The sequence below is a fragment of the Trichoplusia ni genome, chromosome 6 (assembly GCF_003590095.1).
Source record: "Trichoplusia ni isolate ovarian cell line Hi5 chromosome 6, tn1, whole genome shotgun sequence".
In the NCBI taxonomy this organism is placed as follows: domain Eukaryota; kingdom Metazoa; phylum Arthropoda; class Insecta; order Lepidoptera; family Noctuidae; genus Trichoplusia; species Trichoplusia ni.
In genome coordinates this window covers 12,933,898-12,953,156 of record NC_039483.1, presented here as the reverse complement: position 1 = coordinate 12,953,156, position 19,259 = coordinate 12,933,898, and the positions used below count along the sequence as shown (strand labels likewise).

Sequence of the window (19,259 nt, the reverse complement as noted above, 5' to 3'; positions counted from 1 at the left end):
AAGAGTTTTCACTCAGTAAATATCTCCTTGAAAAGTTTAAAGACCCACAAACAAAAACGTATTTGCTTCAACAACACTATTTTTTTCTGAGTAACAGACTAGCATTTTTTTTTAACCGAGTCATAAGTTTTTGAGTCATAGACAATTTCACTATTTTTCGTCGACTTTTCCTTCGGGATCTTTGTCTGGATGTTTAAAATTTTTGAAAAGTAGTACTTAGAAATATTGTAAATTATATACGGGCACTATCTATTATAAGCCATCAAGCGTAGGTTAAATAGATCTATCTTTTCACCCTTCTCACCGAGTAGCCAAAAAAAACTGTAGTTTAAACTTAGTAACTGCAGAAACTAAACGGTGATATGGTTTTTTATGAGGAAAAAAAAGCATCTTGTTATGAAAATGTAAATACGCAGAATAAAGGTCTACCTAATTATTATAGATATCTCTTCTTTGCACAAATAACTTATGGGTCTAAGTGCAGAGTATTGAAAGTATTCTTAACATTTTTGCCACCTTCTAAATGTGTTTTAGTATATTTAAGAGCTAAAAATATTAATGAAAGATTTCAAACAAAGTTGCGCTCAAATCATCATGTAAAAAAGTCTTATTGCAAAACGCCACTTATCGCTAAGTAGCTGTCAAATTATATGTCACATTGATTTGAGCAGCTCCTATAATTGAGTGTAGTCGCAAAGTCAAAATTACATAAAACTCTTTTCAAGAAGTTTTCGAATGATTATGATTGATATCGTCATTGATGGAACAGGAAGGGCCATTTAGCGAGAATAGCAAGTATAAAAAAAGGGGAAAAGTTTAATGCCTTACAAGCAAACAGTGAACAGTGAATAAAATTATACGGTCAAAAGCTGAACTGATACAAATCTTAAAATCAACAATCAAGTGAAGGTCATAGCAGGCCCTTAATGAAAATACTTAGTTAATCTGAAATTCGCAAACACGCCTCGAGTAGTTACAAACCATGATGTCATGACGTGAGCGTGAGAGGAGCGGAGCGTCTCTTTAAGTTTTTGACTATTGGCAACATTTAAAAAATGAGACTCCTTTTCCGTTACAGATTTGTAACTACAATTTGCATTTGAAACGATTTAAAATATTAAATACTGACAGTTAGCAGAATTATAGATTTTTTTATGTTATTATATGTAAATTTTGTTTTTACTTTTTTAATTAACAACAAAAAAGGTTATACGTCATATTGTTTTGACGCTACTTAGTTAATGTTGCCAAACTAAAAGTTGTTTTATAGATGAACCCGCGAAATTAGAAATATTGTAATGTACCGATTTTTTTCAGTATTCATTGTATGTAAAATATGGAAGAAAAAAAGAAACGAGGTTCTAATTACACAGCTGAGGAACGAGATATTGTTTTGGAGTTAGTAAAAAAGTAAGTAAACAACAATATAATGCAACATTAGATACTACTGAAAATAGTTTTCGTAAGTGTTGACGAATTTCTTTTTTTTTTATCGTACAGGTATTACACAATTATAGAAAACAAGGAGACAAACGCCCATATGATTTCAAAGAAACGAGAAGCTTGGGAATCTGTGTGTCAACAATATAATGCTGTTGCTGTTAGTGGCCCCAGAACATGGCATCAACTTCGCCACCTCTACGAAAACCTCAAACAGAGATCAAAGAGAAACATTGCTAAAGAGAATGTAATGTTCCTTCATCACAGTACCTATTGTTCAGTAAAAAAGCAATGTATTGTTATTCAAAAGTCTTTATTTTTTTTAGCGGCTTCAATTCCTGGCAAAAATCAAAGAAGTTCAAAGAAAGGCAGCAATGGAGAAGGTTTGCATTACACTGAACAATAATTATTTGGAAAATCATCTATTAGCATCTGATGATATAATTTATCTTCATTTTACAGAAAGAACACAATAGCACAGACAGTGAACCAGATGAAAGACCTCTTGCTGAACAAGAAAATCCGATTTTGGCAATGATTACACCGGTAATCCAACCCTTGGCAAATCCATATGATAACTCATTTTACTATGGTAACTATAAGATTATTTCCATTTTTAATGCTTCTAAGCTATACAACTGTTACAATAGTAAAAAATATTTTGCTTTAGGTAATAGAGAACATTATATAAATGCAAGTCAAAAAAATGGTGATGCCCAAGTAAAAACAATAATTACTAACACTGAAAATGCTACTGGTATGTATGTGATTATATAAATTTAATTTTAGCTGGGGTAAAAGAAGAAACAAATAAACTTTGACAATAATTTGTTCTTCCATTTCAGTGGATGACAAAACTAACATAAACCAATTAAGTGTGAACAGTAGTAACTCTTGCTCAGTTTCATCAGGTAAATATATTCAACATAAAAAAAATATCTGCCTAATAAATTAATAGGTAACTATCTGATTTCATCTCGGGCATAAGCCACCTTTACAGTCACAAATGTTTTAAATTTGATACAATAAATTAATAATAAACTGTCACCCCCTGCTCTTCCAGATTGCATTAATGACTTACGTGAGCCTATAGTGGTAATAGAAGAACCAGAAACTATAAAAGATGTTGGCCTAAACCTGAAAAGAAGAAAACCTCAAGTATTGAACTTCAAGTTAAATGGTTATAATATGCATATAAATACTCTATTTGTTTAAAAGCATAAATTAAGGTAAACAATCATGGTGCGTCTTTATGTCTTAAATAAAACTCATTTTAAAAATATAACGTTAAAGAACTGATTTTTCTTAGTTGATCAGTTGTTTATAATCTTAATGTAGAAACACCAAAAATATTTAACCAAGAATGTTTACCTTTATTTAAGTACCTTAATAATGGAGGCATCGTGATATTAAACATATCATGCTTATTTAATACTGTATAGCAAATTAATTTTCAATATACTTCTTTTTTCAGGAAAAGTTAAACACAACACTATCTATCAGCAATATCTTATGACAAAATTAAAAAATGCCAAGTTAGAGACGAAGTATCTTATAAATAGAAACAAAATGGAATTAAACAAGTATAAGTTAGAAGTGCAAATTTTAAAATTACAAATAAACAAATTAAAGTCTGTAAAACAACATATCGTAAATCAACGATGATTAATACTTATTTTATAAGATTAAATTAATAATAGCAATCATAAATCAATTGTTTTTTTTTTTTTTTTTTCTGGCTCTTCACTGTTAGTGTTGGCCAATGACAACATTTACAAAAGGTAGGGAAACTAAGGAATATATAAAAGCACGATAAATTTGGAGCGACAAATTGAAAAATTTAATTACAATTTTATGGTATTCGAAGAAATGAATGACGCTATACATTTATATACATGAAAGTTATTAGAATGAAGTAAGGACAGGATGGAAGAAGGAAGAGGAATATTAATGGATACTAAGCTATTTACAAAGGAACTATGGTCATAGAGAGGACAGGAGAAGAATATATGGTTAAGATCACCCACATCTTTGCCACACCCGCAAGTCGGGTCGGACATAATTTTTAATCTGACCAGATGGATGGGACAGCTGCAATGTCCCAGGCGCATCCGGACTAATGTCGATGTCTCCATCTTGCCAAACTTGGCTCTAAAAAGCCATGGTTTTAGTGTGACATTGGATTGGACTGATGCGTACCATTTTCCCTTAAGTTTGCTACTGGAGTCCCACTCAGCTTTCCATGATTTTAATAGAAAGGCCTTCGGTAAAGACAGAAGGTCTTGGCAAAAGTTTTTGTAAGGAAACAAGTCACCACATTGCACCGCATCAGCTGCCAATTTGTCAGCAAATTCGTTGCCTCGAATTCCAGAGTGGGCTGGGATCCAAGCGAATTGCAGATTATAATTGTTAGCGTTAAGTTTATATGTCAGCTCATTAATTTGAAAAATGATTGGAAGTTGAATTTTGTGTTGAAATGGAAATTTTTGAATAGCTTGAAGAGCGCTCAGAGAGTCTGTAAAGATTATAGAATTTTTTAGTTTAAATATTTTTATATATTCAAGTGCTTTGAAAATTCCAAAGCATTCCCCCGTGAAAACCGAAGTCTCTGGGGGAAGCCTAATTTTCTGCACTACATTGTATTGTGAGTGGTATACCCCTACACCAACGCAGTCGGTTGAAGAGGGCTTAGCTGCATCAGAGAATAAGTGGTGAAAATTATGAAATTGTTCTGCGAGCAACTTATTAAATTTCGACTGGGGACAGGGATCAGATTTACTAATTAAGTCGTGTACTACATAAGGTGAGAAGTGTAGGCTATCATAGCTAACACTAAATAACGGGAGTTTGTTAGACCGATGTGTAGGGGAACTAAGGGATAAGAATTTCTGATAACTAATGACCAAACAGGGAACAGTTTTATGAGACCAGTAGCTGGATGATTGGACTTGAGACATTAAAAGGTGTAGTTTAGGAATAAGGGGATGAGCAGAGAACTGAAGGATCCTGAAGAAAAAATTATCTGACAGAAATTGTCTCCTAAGGTGTAACGGAGTTTCACCACACTCCACTTGAAGGGCATTTATCGGACTAGATTTCATGGCACCAGAAATAATCCGGAGGGCCTTAGATTGAATTAAGTCTAATTTTTTGAAAGCCATAATACTTCCAGGTACAAGGGTAAACAAACCATAATCTAAAACACTTCTAATTATTGCGTTATAAATTAACTTTAATGAGAAAGGATGAGCGCCCCACCAAACTCCGGATAAGCACCTAAGCATATTTAAATGTTTTTCACATTTATTAATAATATGTTCGCAATGTTGAACACCACTAAGCTTATAGTCTAAAATGACGCCCAGATATTTAAAATAGTCTTTGAAAGGAATAGGATTTCCGTTATAGGAAATGGTACATTGAGGAATATTTCTTTTACGTGTAAAAATAACACTTGCGCTTTTAGAAGTAGACAATTCCAAACCGTTCAACTGTAACCATGAGGATAATGATGTCAAAGCCGAAGTAATATCCGAACAGGCTTTTTCCACGGAATGACTTGAACTATAAAATAATAAATCATCGGCATACTGCAGTACTTTGACTCCGTTGTTTACGGATTTATCCAGGTCATATGTATAAATATTATATAAAAGGGGACTTAATACAGATCCCTGAGGAAGGCCTCTCCAAACCTTACGGGATAATTTATGATCAGCTTAAGGCATATCTATGGAACGATCAGATAAAATGTTAATAATAAAATTACAAAGATTCAATGGTACTCGAAGCTCACTTAGTTTAGTATGTAATACGGATACTAGGACATTATCATAGGCTGCATTTATATCTAAGAAAACAGCTGCTGTAGACTGGTTATTAGAAAAAGATAAACGGATATCAGTTGTTAAAATACTTAAACAGTCCATAGTACTTTTACCTTTTCTAAAACCATATTGTGAAGAGGATAGAAGGCCTTCACTTTCGATGTACCATTCTAGACGATTTTTAATTAGATTTTCAGCTAATTTGATTAATACTGAGGACAGTACTATTGGGCGGTACGAGGAAATATCAGAAGGCGCTTTGTTTGGTTCTAAGAATGGCAACACCATTTGACGTTTCCATTCTTCAGGGATGTTTCCTGTTGTCATTACGGTATTAATCAACTCCAAATAGTAACTAAGAATATTATCACTCAGATGTACGAAAAATGAGTATGGAATGCCATCTAGACCAGGAGCGGAATCTACAGTATTTTGCACAATCCCCTTTAATTCACTTAGGGAGAACGGGAGGTGTAATGTATTAGTTGTAGACTGTTTCGAACTATCGGCATTAGTTCCGCACGGTGCACAACAAATGTTCTGAGGAACCCATGGTGGAGCCAAATGGTCCAGGAAGTCAGAGGCTAAAGAATCAGGAATAGCAGGCGTCGGCTGTGTAAAAACGGACCTGAATTTACGAATATTTTGCCAAACTATAGTAGGGTGGGTATTTGGGGAAATTGTTGAGCAGAAACTCTGCCAACCTGTATATTTTTTTTTCTTTAAAAGTTGTCTGGTGTCTGTAATAACATTAGTCAGTGCCTCAAAGTTAATATCAGACATATCACGATTATAATTAAGTTCAGCTTGTTTACGTTTTTTAACAGCCTCTGTACACTCTGAGTCCCACCACGGGGGTTTAGGAATTAAAGTAACATTTTCACTTTTAGTACGGAAAGTTTCATTAGCTGCAGTTATTATTAACCTAACTAAAGCATTAGCACATGCATTTTCATTGCCATCTGAAATAGGCGAGAGAGTAGACAACTTTGTGTCAGCACTACTTCTATACTTTTCCCAATGAATGCTATTCCTATCAGGCAGTTTATGTTTCAGGTTTGATTGTCTCTTTGAAATAGTTGGCATAGAGAATGGGCTGGAAATAACTATTGGGAAATGGTCACTGCCATATGTAGAAGAAAGGGTATTCCAGGTTAGTGAAGAAGCTAGATTAGGAGAACAAATGGATAGATCCACAGCACTGTTATTCTGATTAGGGGCTGACCGCCGAGTGGCGATACCTGTATTTAATATGCATAGATTATGTTGGTCTATTATGTCAAGTAAGTCCTGCCCATAGTTGCTTGAAATTGAGCAGCCCCAACATTGGTGGTGGCAATTTAAATCTCCCATTATAATTAAAGGTCTTGGAAGAATAGAGAAGAGATGGTTGATCTCAAGAAGTAAAGAAGAAGAAGGGTGAGGAACATAAATAGAGACAAGGCAAAGATTGTATACTTTAATAGCAACAATTGAAATGTCCTCACTATGTGGTGGGAAGGAAATGATAGAAAAGGGGATAGAATTCTTGATAAGTATGGCTACTCCACCATACCCATCAAGTCTATCATCTCTAATAATTAAATAGTTATTAATTTTAAAAACATTATGTGGCTTCAGCCAAGTTTCTGCTAAAGCAAAAACTGAAGGCTTATATCTATTAAGTAAATAAATTATGTCACTTTTTTTGCTCAATAGGCTGCGACAATTCCACTGTATTATGCAGTCCATGATTGGTGGGAAGAGTAAAAGTATTAAGAAAAGAGGCAGCGTTGGACGGTGAAATATTAAATTGAGAAAGGAGTTGTAAGAAAGCTGTAATGAAATCATTTATAGACATGTTACTATTAGTTTCATTTTTATTCATATTTTCATTTATTGTTAAAGCACACCCATTTGATGGCTGTGGTTCTTGAAAATTTTTAATAATATTTTTGTGTGCTTCAATGTCATAACCTTGGGTGGTTTTAGGTGGCGATCGGGGTTTCATAAAAATTGTTTTTTTATAGCTTGTGGTGGTATTAGGTATACGATTAGAAATAACTACAGGCTTGTTTGAAAAATTTTTTGACGGAGAGGATAAAAGTGTTTCTGCATACGTTCTACCTACTGGTGGATGTACTTTCATGGCTTCAGCATATGAAACAGAATTATGGGCCATGTAAGTTTTTATTTTTTTTTGCCTATCAAATTCAGGGCAGATTTGTTGGATGCAAAATGATATCCCGAACACATACAACATGATGCATGGTCTTCATTGACATCACAGCTGTCCCCTGTGTGGCCCTGGCCACATTTAAAACACTTAGGCTTTGACCTGCACTGCAGTTTTGTATGACCATACCGGCAACAGTTATAACATTGTATGGTGGGAAAAATATATAAATCTACAGGTAAACTATTGTAGCAAATAAAAATGCGTTTCGGTAGAATTTGTCCATCAAATGTGACAACTACGGATTGTGTAGGTTTCCAGGTAATAGCGCCGTCTATGAATGTTTTAAAATTTATGCGCCTAACTTTAATTATAGGACCACAACCTAAAGGTACTGAAATATTTTCACTGATTTCCTCTGGAGACCATTCTGCAGGGACCCCTCGGACTAAGCCCATCCTTGTGACATTAAATGTCGGAATGTAGGCTTTTAAATGCTGTGCCTCTAAACTCTTATTAATAAGAAAATTATTAGCGTCTGTGTGGTTGGAAAAAGCCATGGAAATTTTGTTTCGCCCTATCCGCTTAACGCTACCATTAATTATGTTAGTGAAAGAATGTTTTTTTAAAAATTTGCCGAAGGTGATAGGATGCAATGTGGTGCCGTCGTTAGGTGATGTAACTTCTTTTTGGACATGTATCACATATGGTGCACTATCTGTTTTTTCGTAGTTTTTTCTGCCTATGGATGTTTGAGGAGTAACCGGAACTGGGTTCTTTGGATTATTATTACTTATGTTCTCGGAAAAACTTTGGGGATCTTGACATCCGCAGCCAACCGAATCAGTGCCAATGTGCCTCCGACGACGCTTATTGCAGTGTTTGCACACATGCATACGTCTTTTTAGACTCCGGGTCGATGTGGACCCATCAGTTTCCATTCCAGACTCATTGGACTGGATGGTCACAAAATTACCTGCCGGGGGAACAAAGTCCCCCGGGTCAGGCGGGTCGTTCATTGTAATCTTAAGTAATTAGTTAAAAATGACTTACCAATGGAAGGGAAAAGTATATTTACACTAAGAAGAAAAGAATATGTACATAAGCTTACTACTATTGATGATTAAAATGATTAAAATACTAAAAAATTGTTTTTTTCCCAAGAAACCAAAAAAACCGCGTCCGCCAAGTTTGAAAGTTTCCCGCGCTTTTTCAAAATCAATTGTTATAGTGGAGTTAATCATTTGTCATAAATTTATTTCGAAATGAGCTTTTTTTTTCAATAAAAGAAGTGTCAAACAAAGAACATTATATCTTTATTTACCTATTTGTGCATTTATAATAGTAATAGACTTGTATAATTTAAAAGTTTGTAGGAGTTTGTCAAACTAACAAGTAACCTGTTTTATCGACTTAAAGTTTTTTTCGACAGATATGCTTAGATCACATCATAATAATTATGTTACCTACAAGCTTGTTCATTCATTTAGCTTTGCCTGCTGCCCACCACACCCGAATGCAAATAATTTCATTGCTTACTTATTAAATAGTTTGTATTATTATTATAGTAAAATGTACTTGGTGGGTCAAAGCATTCAAATTAAAAAAAAAAAACTAATTTAATTTTAACAATCCGTTTTACTTTTACAAATGTGAATTATCCTTACTATAATATTATAAATGTGAAAGTGTGTATGTTTGGATGTTTGTTACTCAATCACGCAAAAACGTCTCAACGGATTTGGATGAAATTTGGCATGCTTATAGCCATTAACATGGAAAAAAAACATAGGCTACCTTTTATCCTGATTTTTTGAAAAAGTTCCCTAGGGAAAATTGAAAAGGTGTTTAAGAGCTACAAGATCACTTTGGGGATGTTCTTCCTTGGAAACGGGGACCACCGAATGCTGTAAACTGAAGTCCACGCAGACGGAGTCGCGAGCAACAGCTAGTTATTTATAATTTCCATAAAATTAACAATATTTTCTTCTATATTACACTTAATGTGAGTAATTGTGATAACAGTAAATTACTATATTAAAATTTAGTAATTTAATAATTTATGAGAGGAATAAAGACTTTTGAACTGAACTGAATTATATATTTTCAGAATTGTTCAAAATGCTAAAACTACTTTTCTATATCTTTGATTCAAGCTTGGTCTATCATACCTTTTTGCATGGACATCATTTTATCGTATTTGACGTAACTATGACATTGACATTGACAATTATGACAAGATAATTGGCAGCCAAAATCGTAGTTATGAAATACCTAGTATTTTTATATTAATGGAACTGAAAAATAATAACTGCGCGTAAAAATAATTACGGTGCGTACTCGAAATTTGTATTATGATCAAACCGAATGTTTTTCTTGAATTATTTGCCCATTTTCTGTTCTTGGGATACGTGATTTCAGCTAAAAATGTATATAGTGTAAGTAAGTGCTAAATAAATGTTTTCTTAATTTTCAGATGGCCACTAAAACTATCGCAAGTGCGACCGTGAGGGCAGTTAAGAAAAGATTATTGCCTTCTCGGGCAGCTTTAGTCTTAACTCCTTCCGCAGTGCAAAAAATTAAAGAAATAATGTCGAAAGAAGCAGCAAAGGGATTTGTGGGCTTGAAGGTCGGAGTCCGCCAAAGAGGCTGTAATGGTTTATCATACACATTAGATTATGCAAAAGAAAAAGGAAAATTAGATGAAGAAGTAAAACAGGATGGGGTCACCATAATAATTGACAAGAAAGCACAGCTAACATTACTCGGTAAGTTTTGTGAGGTGTGATATATTTAATCAAACACTATCATTATTGTAATATTTGTAATGTCAATACCATCATCAAGCCAGATCTAAAAATATGCATTATATGGTTTTTAAAAACATGATGAAATTTAATTGTTTCACATTGCAATGTTTCAAAGATATTAAAAAAATACATTCTTTAGAATATTATGTAGGAAATCATAGTTCTTTCAAAAAGTGTATCATATGGTATGGAAATGGCAACAATAAAACTAGTCATGACTTGCATTTTCTTTACATTTTACCTATAAGGTTATTTGATAACTTCAATCAATGATTGTTAATGATTTTTATTTGCATTTCAGGAACGGAAATGGACTTTGTAGAAAATAAACTGTCAGCTGAATTTGTTTTTAACAATCCTAACATTAAAGGCACATGCGGCTGTGGAGAATCTTTTAGTATATAAAATTCTTAGTTGTTGACTAGTCTATATTTTAAATTAATTAGATCATTGATGAGGTTGCTACCAATATAGATATTTTTATTCACATCTTGGCACTTACAATAAATACCTATGCACCTGTTCAAACATACTTCTTATAAATTGCTTACAAAATGAATATTAATTAATATAGCACCAAAAGTTTTGAACTTATACTAGTAAAAACATGTTGTGATAGAATAGTTATGTTTTATAGTTATGGCAGCAACCCTAATTTGAACATATTTACCATAGTGTATATATAACTTGAAGATTAGTTGACTGTATATTTTCATTTAGATATATTGTGTTGTCAAAATTGTAAAACATAAAATAGAGAATAGTGTGTATAGTTTACATAATAAAAATTATGTTTGTGGTCTGATGTAGTGAGCAAAATGCTTAAGCTATTTTTTTACTACTCTTAAGCAATTATATTATAGAAGATTTATCTGTGATCTGCTGTTTTCATGAATAAAAATGCTATTTTTCCTCTAATAAATAATTGAAATCTGGTTTTATGTCTTATAGGGAATGAGAAGTGGGACAAATCCTATGTTGCTACTGTTGGTGGCATAGAAACAACTGGCTTAGAATTTACGTCTCTGTCATGTACAGTCACATTGACTGGTAGAGACAAAGACAAATACCCATTTAATTTCTTTTAAAAATAACTTATGAGTACTATGGCTTTTTATAAATCTGCAACCCGTGAGTGTGCTCTCTACAAAGCGAAATTATTCCACAGGGATATAAAATCGTGATAAAAACTGTCCTGTGACAATCCTGGTAATAAACTCTATTCTGAGATCTGTGAAATCAAGTTTCGTGTTCATCTCAATCAACTCCGTGAAGCGGTTCCTGAGTAAAAGAAGAGCAAACATCCATTTACACGAACTTTCCCATTTACAATATTGGTAGGATTAATACTTTAATAGTAGGATACTATTACTTGTTACTGTACAACATAACAATAGAAATCTAATGGTATTTAAGTAATAAGTCTAACAACAGAAATTTATATTTTTTTTGCATGTCGGACCTGACATTATTAAATAAGCATATAAGTACTTCGTTATCATGTTTGTATTCCTAGTCTTTGCAAAAACGACGATTACGATTACGAAAGCCTGGGCATTGGGCAAAATAATATTTTACCCAGGCGCCTATCAACGTTTCCGTATGGAGATGCAGAACTATAAACAGGAATGCTGCAACATTGGCTTGGACCTTTGCTAATGTTATTTTTCCTATCCCGTAGACCATCGGCACCAACAGCTTAACTGTGTGCACTCCAAGTGGCAACGAACAGTCCTTATACAAAGGTGCGGATTCCTAGTGGGAGTTGTAGATATGTATTATTCGAATCCCAAAATTACAGAAACCCGAGGACTAAGACTTCCGGGTAAAATATATAACTCATAATTCTACAGGTAAACCAACCAGAAAATTTAAAAGGTATTTCTTTAAACCTAATTATAAATCAATTATAATTGAAATTTTGCATTCGTTACAAATTCATAGAGCTGTACTAAGGCAAACCGGCAAAGTTTTGCCCAGCTTAGTGTCCCAAACCGGTTAGTAGTTTAGTACCCATTCGCTGGAATAAGGATTCAAAAGTGCAAACCGGTTGATGAATGGACATATAAACAGTTATACCGTTCCAAATTCGAATAATGTACTTTTTGGCCAAAAGCAGAAAAAAGAAATTTAATTGAAGTTAATTAATAAAAAAATACTACATTTTATCTTATATTAACAACCGACATAAATAATTTTGGATCGTAAAAGACCGTAAAACCACGTTTAAATTATCATTATTTTCAATCATTCATTCATTTGTGAAAATACTGATAGAGCTTATTTCATCCATGAGTGTTACTTAAAACTAACTATTAAATAGTAATTTCTGCATTAATAATGTATAGGTCTATTTAATAACATTAACGGCTCCAAAAATATGTTTTATTTTTAATATTTTATTCTGGCTGAATGAAGCAAACTGTTGCTTGACCGAAACACGGAAACAGAAAAAAAAACTTTCCATCTCCTTCGTTCAAAGTAACATGGAGGTTGTGCTGTGAAATTAGTAGCGAAGTATATTTTTCTTTGTTTACGTGTCGAATCTGTCGAACTATAAAAAGCGTACGGAATATAGAGATATATTTTTGGCGATTTATGGATTTAAGTCAGAGAAAACTATATATAGAGTCATTGTTGTCTAGTAAGCGTTAAAATGAATAACGGTGAGATAGGTGGTGGGCCCAGAGGCAGAGGCCGCGGATGGCAGCAATCCGATAATCAACCACGGGAGCTTCGTAGGCCAAGGATTGTTGCTGAGGAATCTAAAGGTAGCGAGTATATTGTTTAGCTTGATTTATTCCACACTTTCACGAACCGAACTTATGCGGTGTGACGTCGTCATACTTGGCCAGTTTTTAACTGCGTTCTTCGTAATTATAATACTTCAGGTGAAAGTTAGGATTTTCATTTCTAATGACGTTGCTATAGTTTGACAAACTCAGCCGGCCGTGCTGTAAATCGATTACGATTCAATAAATTCTTTTTGGGTCAACTAGCTGTGCTTGTGGTATGTCATTAAATTATTCTTGTAATGGAGAATAGTCAAACTCATAAACATTTTGTTACAGTTGAAAATCCTCCTAAATCAAACCTCTCGGCTGATGCTAAGGAATGGTATCCACCCAACTACACTGCGCATGCAGTACCCACATATACCCCAGATCCGGCGCCGTACAGGCTACACCGGTTTTCGGTGCAGGACCGTCTTCGTCAAGCTCAAGACCAAGACCCCTACAGATTAGAGGAAATGTCATACTCTCTTGAGGAAGCCGAAAACATGGAATTAAGGGTACCTATCAAAAATTTATGTATAAATAAATTCTTTTTACAACATTGTACAAAGTTATTAATTTGATTTTATTGATCAGTCTGCCGTTCCACAGGAGAACATAGCAAACTTGATAACAGTGATGTGTGAGATAACATTTGATCCTGGCAAGTTTGATACCTTGTGCGGCCCATTGGTTGATGCGTTTGCCACCACGCTACATGATGTCAGCTATACTAGGCCTCTAGTTGAAGCTATAGTGAATCAGGTAAAAATTTTACATCATTTGTTGTACCAACTATTTTTTAATAATTTTGTATGTATAGAGTAAAAAGTATAACATGTGATAATCACATGTTATTGATTTGGTTAGAGCCAATAAACTTTGTACTAACTATAGATTAGATATCTAACAATAATTTATAGAAAAACTTCTCCATTTTTATGTCTAAGCTTGTAATTCCTTTATGATATTTGGGCAGTTTTGCAAAAACTTTTCTTCTGTGCCCCAAATGTGCCAGTTGGCCTTTTTTTGTGACACTCTGTGGTTTTTTTTGTTACTTTGATTCAGTTTACCTTGCTGTGAGATTTGTTGACATTACATAATGTCCTTCTACCTGTAGGAGTATTTCAATAAAGCACTGTTAGTGTCAGGTTGCCCACAGACTGAAATCACCCACACAATGTGTAAAATGTCATGTAACTGACACTGTTTATAATCAAAGACAGGCTTATATTATTAGTGTTATTTTTTGTAAAATAGTGTAATCACTTTTTGTATGTGTTTACTTCATTAAAAGATAAATAAAAATACAGAATTAATTAGTATGTGTAGTATAGAATATCATACAAATATTCTAAAAATGTTCACAGCTGAACATTCTACAGGTGTTTTGATATATTTTTGAAAGTAAATATATTGTTATATTCCCGAAACTAGTCGATAGCTGAGCCGAACTTCCGTTACAATGGTGCGCGTCTCTGCTCGATGTACGATTCCGTATCGCCACCTGAGGAATCCACTTTCCGTGCGTGTTTGTTGGAGCGGTGCTCAACTGAAGAGAACAAGATCATCAGCGGTCTGGAGACTTCGGAGGAGAACATGCGTGGCTTCGCCATGTTCCTAGCCGAGATTTATACCCAACTGGAAGATAGCCAGGTAAAACATAACCTACAAAACATACAAACCAGTCAATTAACTTTTGTGTTTGAAAAATTATAAGACAACTCAAACTTTTTGGTAGTACTCACTTTTGCTACAAACAAAATATTGAAATGTGTTATAAATGTATGTAATGATAAAAGACTTAAATGATAGGAACAAACACATCACGTTTTCCTGTCAATAACCTTTATTTATCAATAATTATCTTTAAGTCTATAATTTTGTTTTCAAATCAATTACAAACAATTGTAGTGTGTAGTATTATTGATTAATTTTAGCAATATTTTTAGGGAGGAAGAATCAAAACTCTAGGTGAAAGTCTGTGCAAAGTGCTGCTCCATTTACTGGACACCGACAAGGAAGTCAACATCAAAGCTGTTTGTCAACTATTGAAAGTAAGACTGTTATGTTATGTATACCAATTTCATATTTTTTTTTTAGGTTTTGATTTAGCTTCTTTATTGTCTATGTTGATTTTGAAATAAAAGTATTTGATTATTAGCTTTAAAATATTCATATCAGACAATATATTATGTTAATCCGGTAATTGACGATTACCATATATTTACGTATTTTTTTAGACTACTCAGACATAATAGCATACATCATACTTTGTCAAATTATGTTTTTACGAAACGAATTAATTTCCGGTGACGACGTGATTTCATTCAAAAGTCTTGTAAATAAATTCTTCGGTACTTATAGTCAACCATCAAAGCATTACAAAATTACTCGTAAAACGAAAGCAGAAGCATAATTTCAAAATCGGAATAATAAGTCAAGCTGAGTAATTAACGATAGGCGAATAACTTATAAACAATGCTATGAGCAGTGATAATTGCTTATGCAACAGTTAGTACAACAGTAGCTTACTGCAGTAAAAAAACGTGTTAACATTAATACTTACCACTTACTCTGCCAACTTAATTACTTTTTTTTCTAGAACTAGGTTAAAAATATAACAATAAAAAGTGCAAAAAAATGCGAATCATCAATGTTGATGTCTTGTTTTCTGTCAGACAGTATTCATTTGAATATAATACCTACTAAATAGCGAAACAAGTAAAACTTGTTATTATGCGTCGACACTGTTTAACGTTCATCGTATACACTTGATTATTGTCGCGGCAAACTGGAGTTAAGTGAAGTTTAATCATCCCTCGATCCAATATTTGCACCAACAATTGGTGCCCCCGCTAATTAATGTCTCTGTTGAAGCATCAATAGCCCTACAGCTCACGCGTCGGACAGGCGACCGAGTGGTCGTGAGTTCGAACCCCACGTACTGCGTTATGGTGAACTCATTCCTATCATATGCCTAAATGCCTTTGTATTTATTTGTTTGAAGGAGTAAATATTTTTCAAGTACAGCTACTGAATGTGCTTTCGAATAACCAAATTTTTAAATAAGCTGCCACAGCCTTGACTAATGTTTAGTTTGTGACTAATATTTAATTAAGAATTTTACTATAACGTTATTTCTAAAAAACTAATAGTTACTAACTGCACAACATCTCTAACAGTCATAGACCACTAAGTATTTTTCTCAAAATTTGCGCTATCTCACTAGGTTTATAGTATTTATATGGTTTTATAAGATAATGAGCTTATCCATTACTCTTCTTTCGCTGTATATTCTATTATAATTTGTTTGCTTTTTTTAATGTCTGGTAGTCAACATTTTCAAATATACAAAATATTATGAATACCTAAGTAAGTCGTCAGCACAAAAGTTTCACAAAACATGTAATAATTTGTAGGATCTTTTAATAAATAATCATTAATTAAATCTTTCTCTATCAATTGTTTGACTGGGATGACACAATATTCTTAGAATCACAAGAGATTTATTTCACGTATCTTAACATTGCCTGCTTTCTTTTAACTTCTAGGTATTCATACTAAATGATTCAGTTATTGTGTAAAAAGGTATATGAAGCAGGGTGAGTGCATAGTACGTAGATATTAATGTATGTGTGTTTAGTTGTCGGGCATAGCGTTGGACGCAGACTGCCCGGCGGGCATGCACGCGGCCTTCGAGCGGCTGAAGCGGCGCTCGCAGCTGGCGTGCGTGCGCGGCGTGGTGGCGCTGCGGGCCGCGCGCTGGGGCACCGCCGAGCCCGAGCCCGCGCCGCAGCCGCCGCCGCCGCAGGACCCGCGCCGCCGACACAACTACGCCGGTCAGTCGCATGTAACTATAGAATCTAGATCTAAGCACATCATACATCTGCCTAAACAGCATTCGACACACTCAACTGTACTGCGATCTACGTCCTCCTCGAATTGTTGTGCTCACTAACTACTTATTCTTGCTCACCACACTCTGGAATATACAGACTATTTTCATACCATCATCAAGATTGCTTTCGCTTCTTCTCCCACAAGTACTGCACTAAAATCATACTTTTACTAGTAAGTAATAAACAGTGTGTATGTAATAGCAATGAACGGTGAAATGGAAAGCGGTCCGAGCGATGGCGGCTACCTGGCCGACGGACATACGTTGACGGCAGAGGAGCGCGCCTTCCTCCAGAGCAACCTGCCGCCTGGCAAGAACGTCGCCCTCGACGAAGACATACTGTAAGTGATATTAATAAACATTTCAATCAATAATACTAAGGAGTTGTATTTTCAAAATGAGGCGCATATTAATTTTCAAAGTTTCAGATTGATTTATTTTACTATATAAGTTTATCATAGAGGTCAATTGCATATGTTTACGAAAACTACAAAGCTACTGAGCAATTAGTGTGTAGGAATATGATTGTGATATATATAGTATGTATGTATTTTAGTGAGGAGCTAGAGAACGACGCGTGGGACACCGGCATGGACGCGGAGATGCAGGCCGGCTTCCTTGAGTTCCTCAAGATGTCCAATCAAATCAAACGATAACCGCACGTTGCGACGCGCCCCTTCCCTCGCGGGGCACAGACCAAACTGCGTCTACTATGCTAGGACAATGGTGAAAAACTATAAAAAAAATATAAAATATATAAAACTATAAAAAAGATTTAATGGGAGCGATCAACCGACGATTTAAATATGAGTTTGATCTTAAGACCTTAGCGCATATCACAGCATCGAGTCGCCGACAGCGGCGTGTCGCGTGTTAGGTGTCCGCTTGACGAGATGATATGCCGACTGTTAACTAGCATCTTAATTAACAGTTTCCACCTTATCTACTTAAAGGACAACACCAAGTTTACTTTTAGGTGCTCCATCTTAGTGGTTTAAGTATCAGGATATGTACCGACTTAAAGCTTTTAATTTTAGATTTCATATGCTTTTATGTATGACCAAAATAGGATACTTTCAGTATAAACAACATCTTATATTTTTAGTGTGATATTTTATCTTTTGGTCTGTTGTTCCGGAGGGTCTAATTGTGTTTACGTATAAGTAAAATAGTTTTGTTATAATTAATTGTATTACGTCTTAAATTGCCCAGTTAACTTTTCAATATTATACGTAAACACATTTCATTGACTTGCATCATGAAGGCTAAATGTAAACAAGTGTAGGTAACTAAGTGTTTTAATTAATAAAAAAAGTAGTGTTGTTTTTCTTATTGTTAAGCTGCAGATATATTTTATATATACTAGTTCCCACCACTAAATTTGACGGCCATATTTTAGTCATTTTTCTTGTTTACATTTCGTCTCTCATCTAATGTTTAGTGATCTCATGATTTCTCCATTTATTTTTTTCTATTTCAGTACATAGGAAAAAACATTGCATTAATTTTGGGGTTTCTTCACATTTACTTACAAAATACAGAAAATGTCGAAACAAACCTAAGTATAATAAATAAACCTTCTGTGTGCAAAGAATAAGGCTAAATACTTCCATTCCATTGAAAACAATGCCCACTGGAGAAAAATGTTACATAATAATATTGCATAAGTTAGAAGGCTGAAAATTTTTTATTTACTTAAATGACATTATGTCCATTTTACTGATGAATTAATTATTGTAATAATTGTTATAATTAATTGATGAGGTGTACCATTAAATGACAAATTTAATTTCTTTATAACTTTCTTTGGCACAAATCTGGTTAAGATACCATTATGTTCACAATTTAAGTGCAATCATTTGAAGTTGTTTGCGTTTTACTCAACTTTGCGTCGTTATTACTCTTTAATAGTACATAAGTTACAGTAGGAACATCTTGAAGAGCATTTAGTTGTTCTACCGATACTTCCAGTTGCATTTTCTCATGACTCGAACGGTTTGTCGATGTTCACTCGAACAATATGTTTTGCCAAATTCGTTACACTTGTGTCGTGTGTTGTGAATATATTTGCCTATTTCAAATGAGTGAGACGGCGTGACAGTTGCCTTGTATGAAATGGATTTTAGCCAATGACCTAATTGCTGTTCGATAGACTAAAGTGTTCTATAATAGCGCTAATAACAATACACATAGCAATAAATAAAGCTACCTGCTATACAAAGCCGTTTGTGCTGTTTATTAAATAAAATATAAAAAAAACCTTTTTCGAATATATTTATGGAATACAACATTTATTTATTTGAAGCAATTAGGAAAATGTTTATAATATTCCATTGTATTTTTGTTGCAGTG

General features: G+C 34.1%; 4 protein-coding genes across 16 annotated transcripts in view; 3 read left to right on the top strand and 1 right to left on the bottom strand.

The window, feature by feature from the left end:
- LOC113495472 (carbohydrate sulfotransferase 11-like) overlaps positions 1 to 19,259 on the bottom strand; it is a 602,728-nt gene that overhangs the window by 97,873 nt on the left and 485,596 nt on the right. The window lies entirely within an intron of this gene.
- On the top strand, positions 629 to 7,111 carry LOC113495477. Of its 8 annotated transcripts, none has more exons than XM_026874255.1 (9): positions 629 to 909; positions 1,318 to 1,410; positions 1,501 to 1,687; positions 1,767 to 1,823; positions 1,903 to 2,032; positions 2,111 to 2,197; positions 2,286 to 2,351; positions 2,504 to 2,620; positions 2,915 to 7,111. In XM_026874255.1, the coding sequence occupies exons 2-9, from the start codon at positions 1,337 to 1,339 to the stop codon at positions 3,103 to 3,105; spliced, it is 909 nt and encodes a 302-aa protein (XP_026730056.1). In that variant the 5' UTR covers positions 629 to 909; positions 1,318 to 1,336; the 3' UTR covers positions 3,106 to 7,111. The 8 variants fall into 8 exon arrangements, 6 of the variants coding, with proteins under 6 accessions (XP_026730056.1, XP_026730054.1, XP_026730053.1 ...); XM_026874253.1 differs by having other exon boundaries at positions 629 to 995; XM_026874252.1 differs by having other exon boundaries at positions 629 to 1,130.
- On the top strand, positions 9,644 to 11,163 carry LOC113495480 (iron-sulfur cluster assembly 1 homolog, mitochondrial). The gene is made up of 3 exons (XM_026874259.1): positions 9,644 to 9,754; positions 9,899 to 10,190; positions 10,534 to 11,163. Exons 2-3 carry the CDS (start codon positions 9,899 to 9,901, stop codon positions 10,635 to 10,637), a joined length of 396 nt encoding a protein of 131 aa, XP_026730060.1. The 5' UTR covers positions 9,644 to 9,754; the 3' UTR covers positions 10,638 to 11,163.
- Positions 12,694 to 19,092, top strand: LOC113495471 (polyadenylate-binding protein-interacting protein 1). Of its 4 annotated transcripts, none has more exons than XM_026874236.1 (8): positions 12,694 to 13,006; positions 13,304 to 13,524; positions 13,619 to 13,771; positions 14,444 to 14,662; positions 14,959 to 15,063; positions 16,653 to 16,848; positions 17,110 to 17,248; positions 17,464 to 19,092. In XM_026874236.1, exons 1-8 carry the CDS (start codon positions 12,889 to 12,891, stop codon positions 17,561 to 17,563), a joined length of 1,251 nt encoding a protein of 416 aa, XP_026730037.1. In that variant the 5' UTR covers positions 12,694 to 12,888; the 3' UTR covers positions 17,564 to 19,092. The 4 variants fall into 4 exon arrangements, with proteins under 4 accessions (XP_026730037.1, XP_026730038.1, XP_026730036.1 ...); XM_026874237.1 differs by having other exon boundaries at positions 12,695 to 13,003; XM_026874235.1 differs by having other exon boundaries at positions 12,695 to 13,003; positions 13,604 to 13,771.

What these genes read in the sequence shown, in the direction of transcription:
- LOC113495477 (XM_026874255.1), top strand. Translation starts at nt 1,337, where the DNA reads ATGGAAGAAAAAAAGAAACGAGGTTCTAATTACACAGCTGAGGAACGA. An exon ending in GAAAGGCAGCAATGGAGAAG is followed by an intron (nt 1,824 to 1,902) that starts GTTTGCATTACA and finishes TTCATTTTACAG; the next exon opens with AAAGAACACAATAGCACAGA. An exon ending in TAACACTGAAAATGCTACTG is followed by an intron (nt 2,198 to 2,285) that starts GTATGTATGTGA and finishes CTTCCATTTCAG; the next exon opens with TGGATGACAAAACTAACATA.
- LOC113495480 (XM_026874259.1), top strand. Translation starts at nt 9,899, where the DNA reads ATGGCCACTAAAACTATCGCAAGTGCGACCGTGAGGGCAGTTAAGAAA. An exon ending in AGCACAGCTAACATTACTCG is followed by an intron (nt 10,191 to 10,533) that starts GTAAGTTTTGTG and finishes TTTGCATTTCAG; the next exon opens with GAACGGAAATGGACTTTGTA.
- LOC113495471 (XM_026874234.1), top strand. Translation starts at nt 12,889, where the DNA reads ATGAATAACGGTGAGATAGGTGGTGGGCCCAGAGGCAGAGGCCGCGGA. An exon ending in CTGTTTGTCAACTATTGAAA is followed by an intron (nt 15,064 to 16,652) that starts GTAAGACTGTTA and finishes ATGTGTGTTTAG; the next exon opens with TTGTCGGGCATAGCGTTGGA. An exon ending in CCGCCGACACAACTACGCCG is followed by an intron (nt 16,849 to 17,109) that starts GTCAGTCGCATG and finishes TGTATGTAATAG; the next exon opens with CAATGAACGGTGAAATGGAA.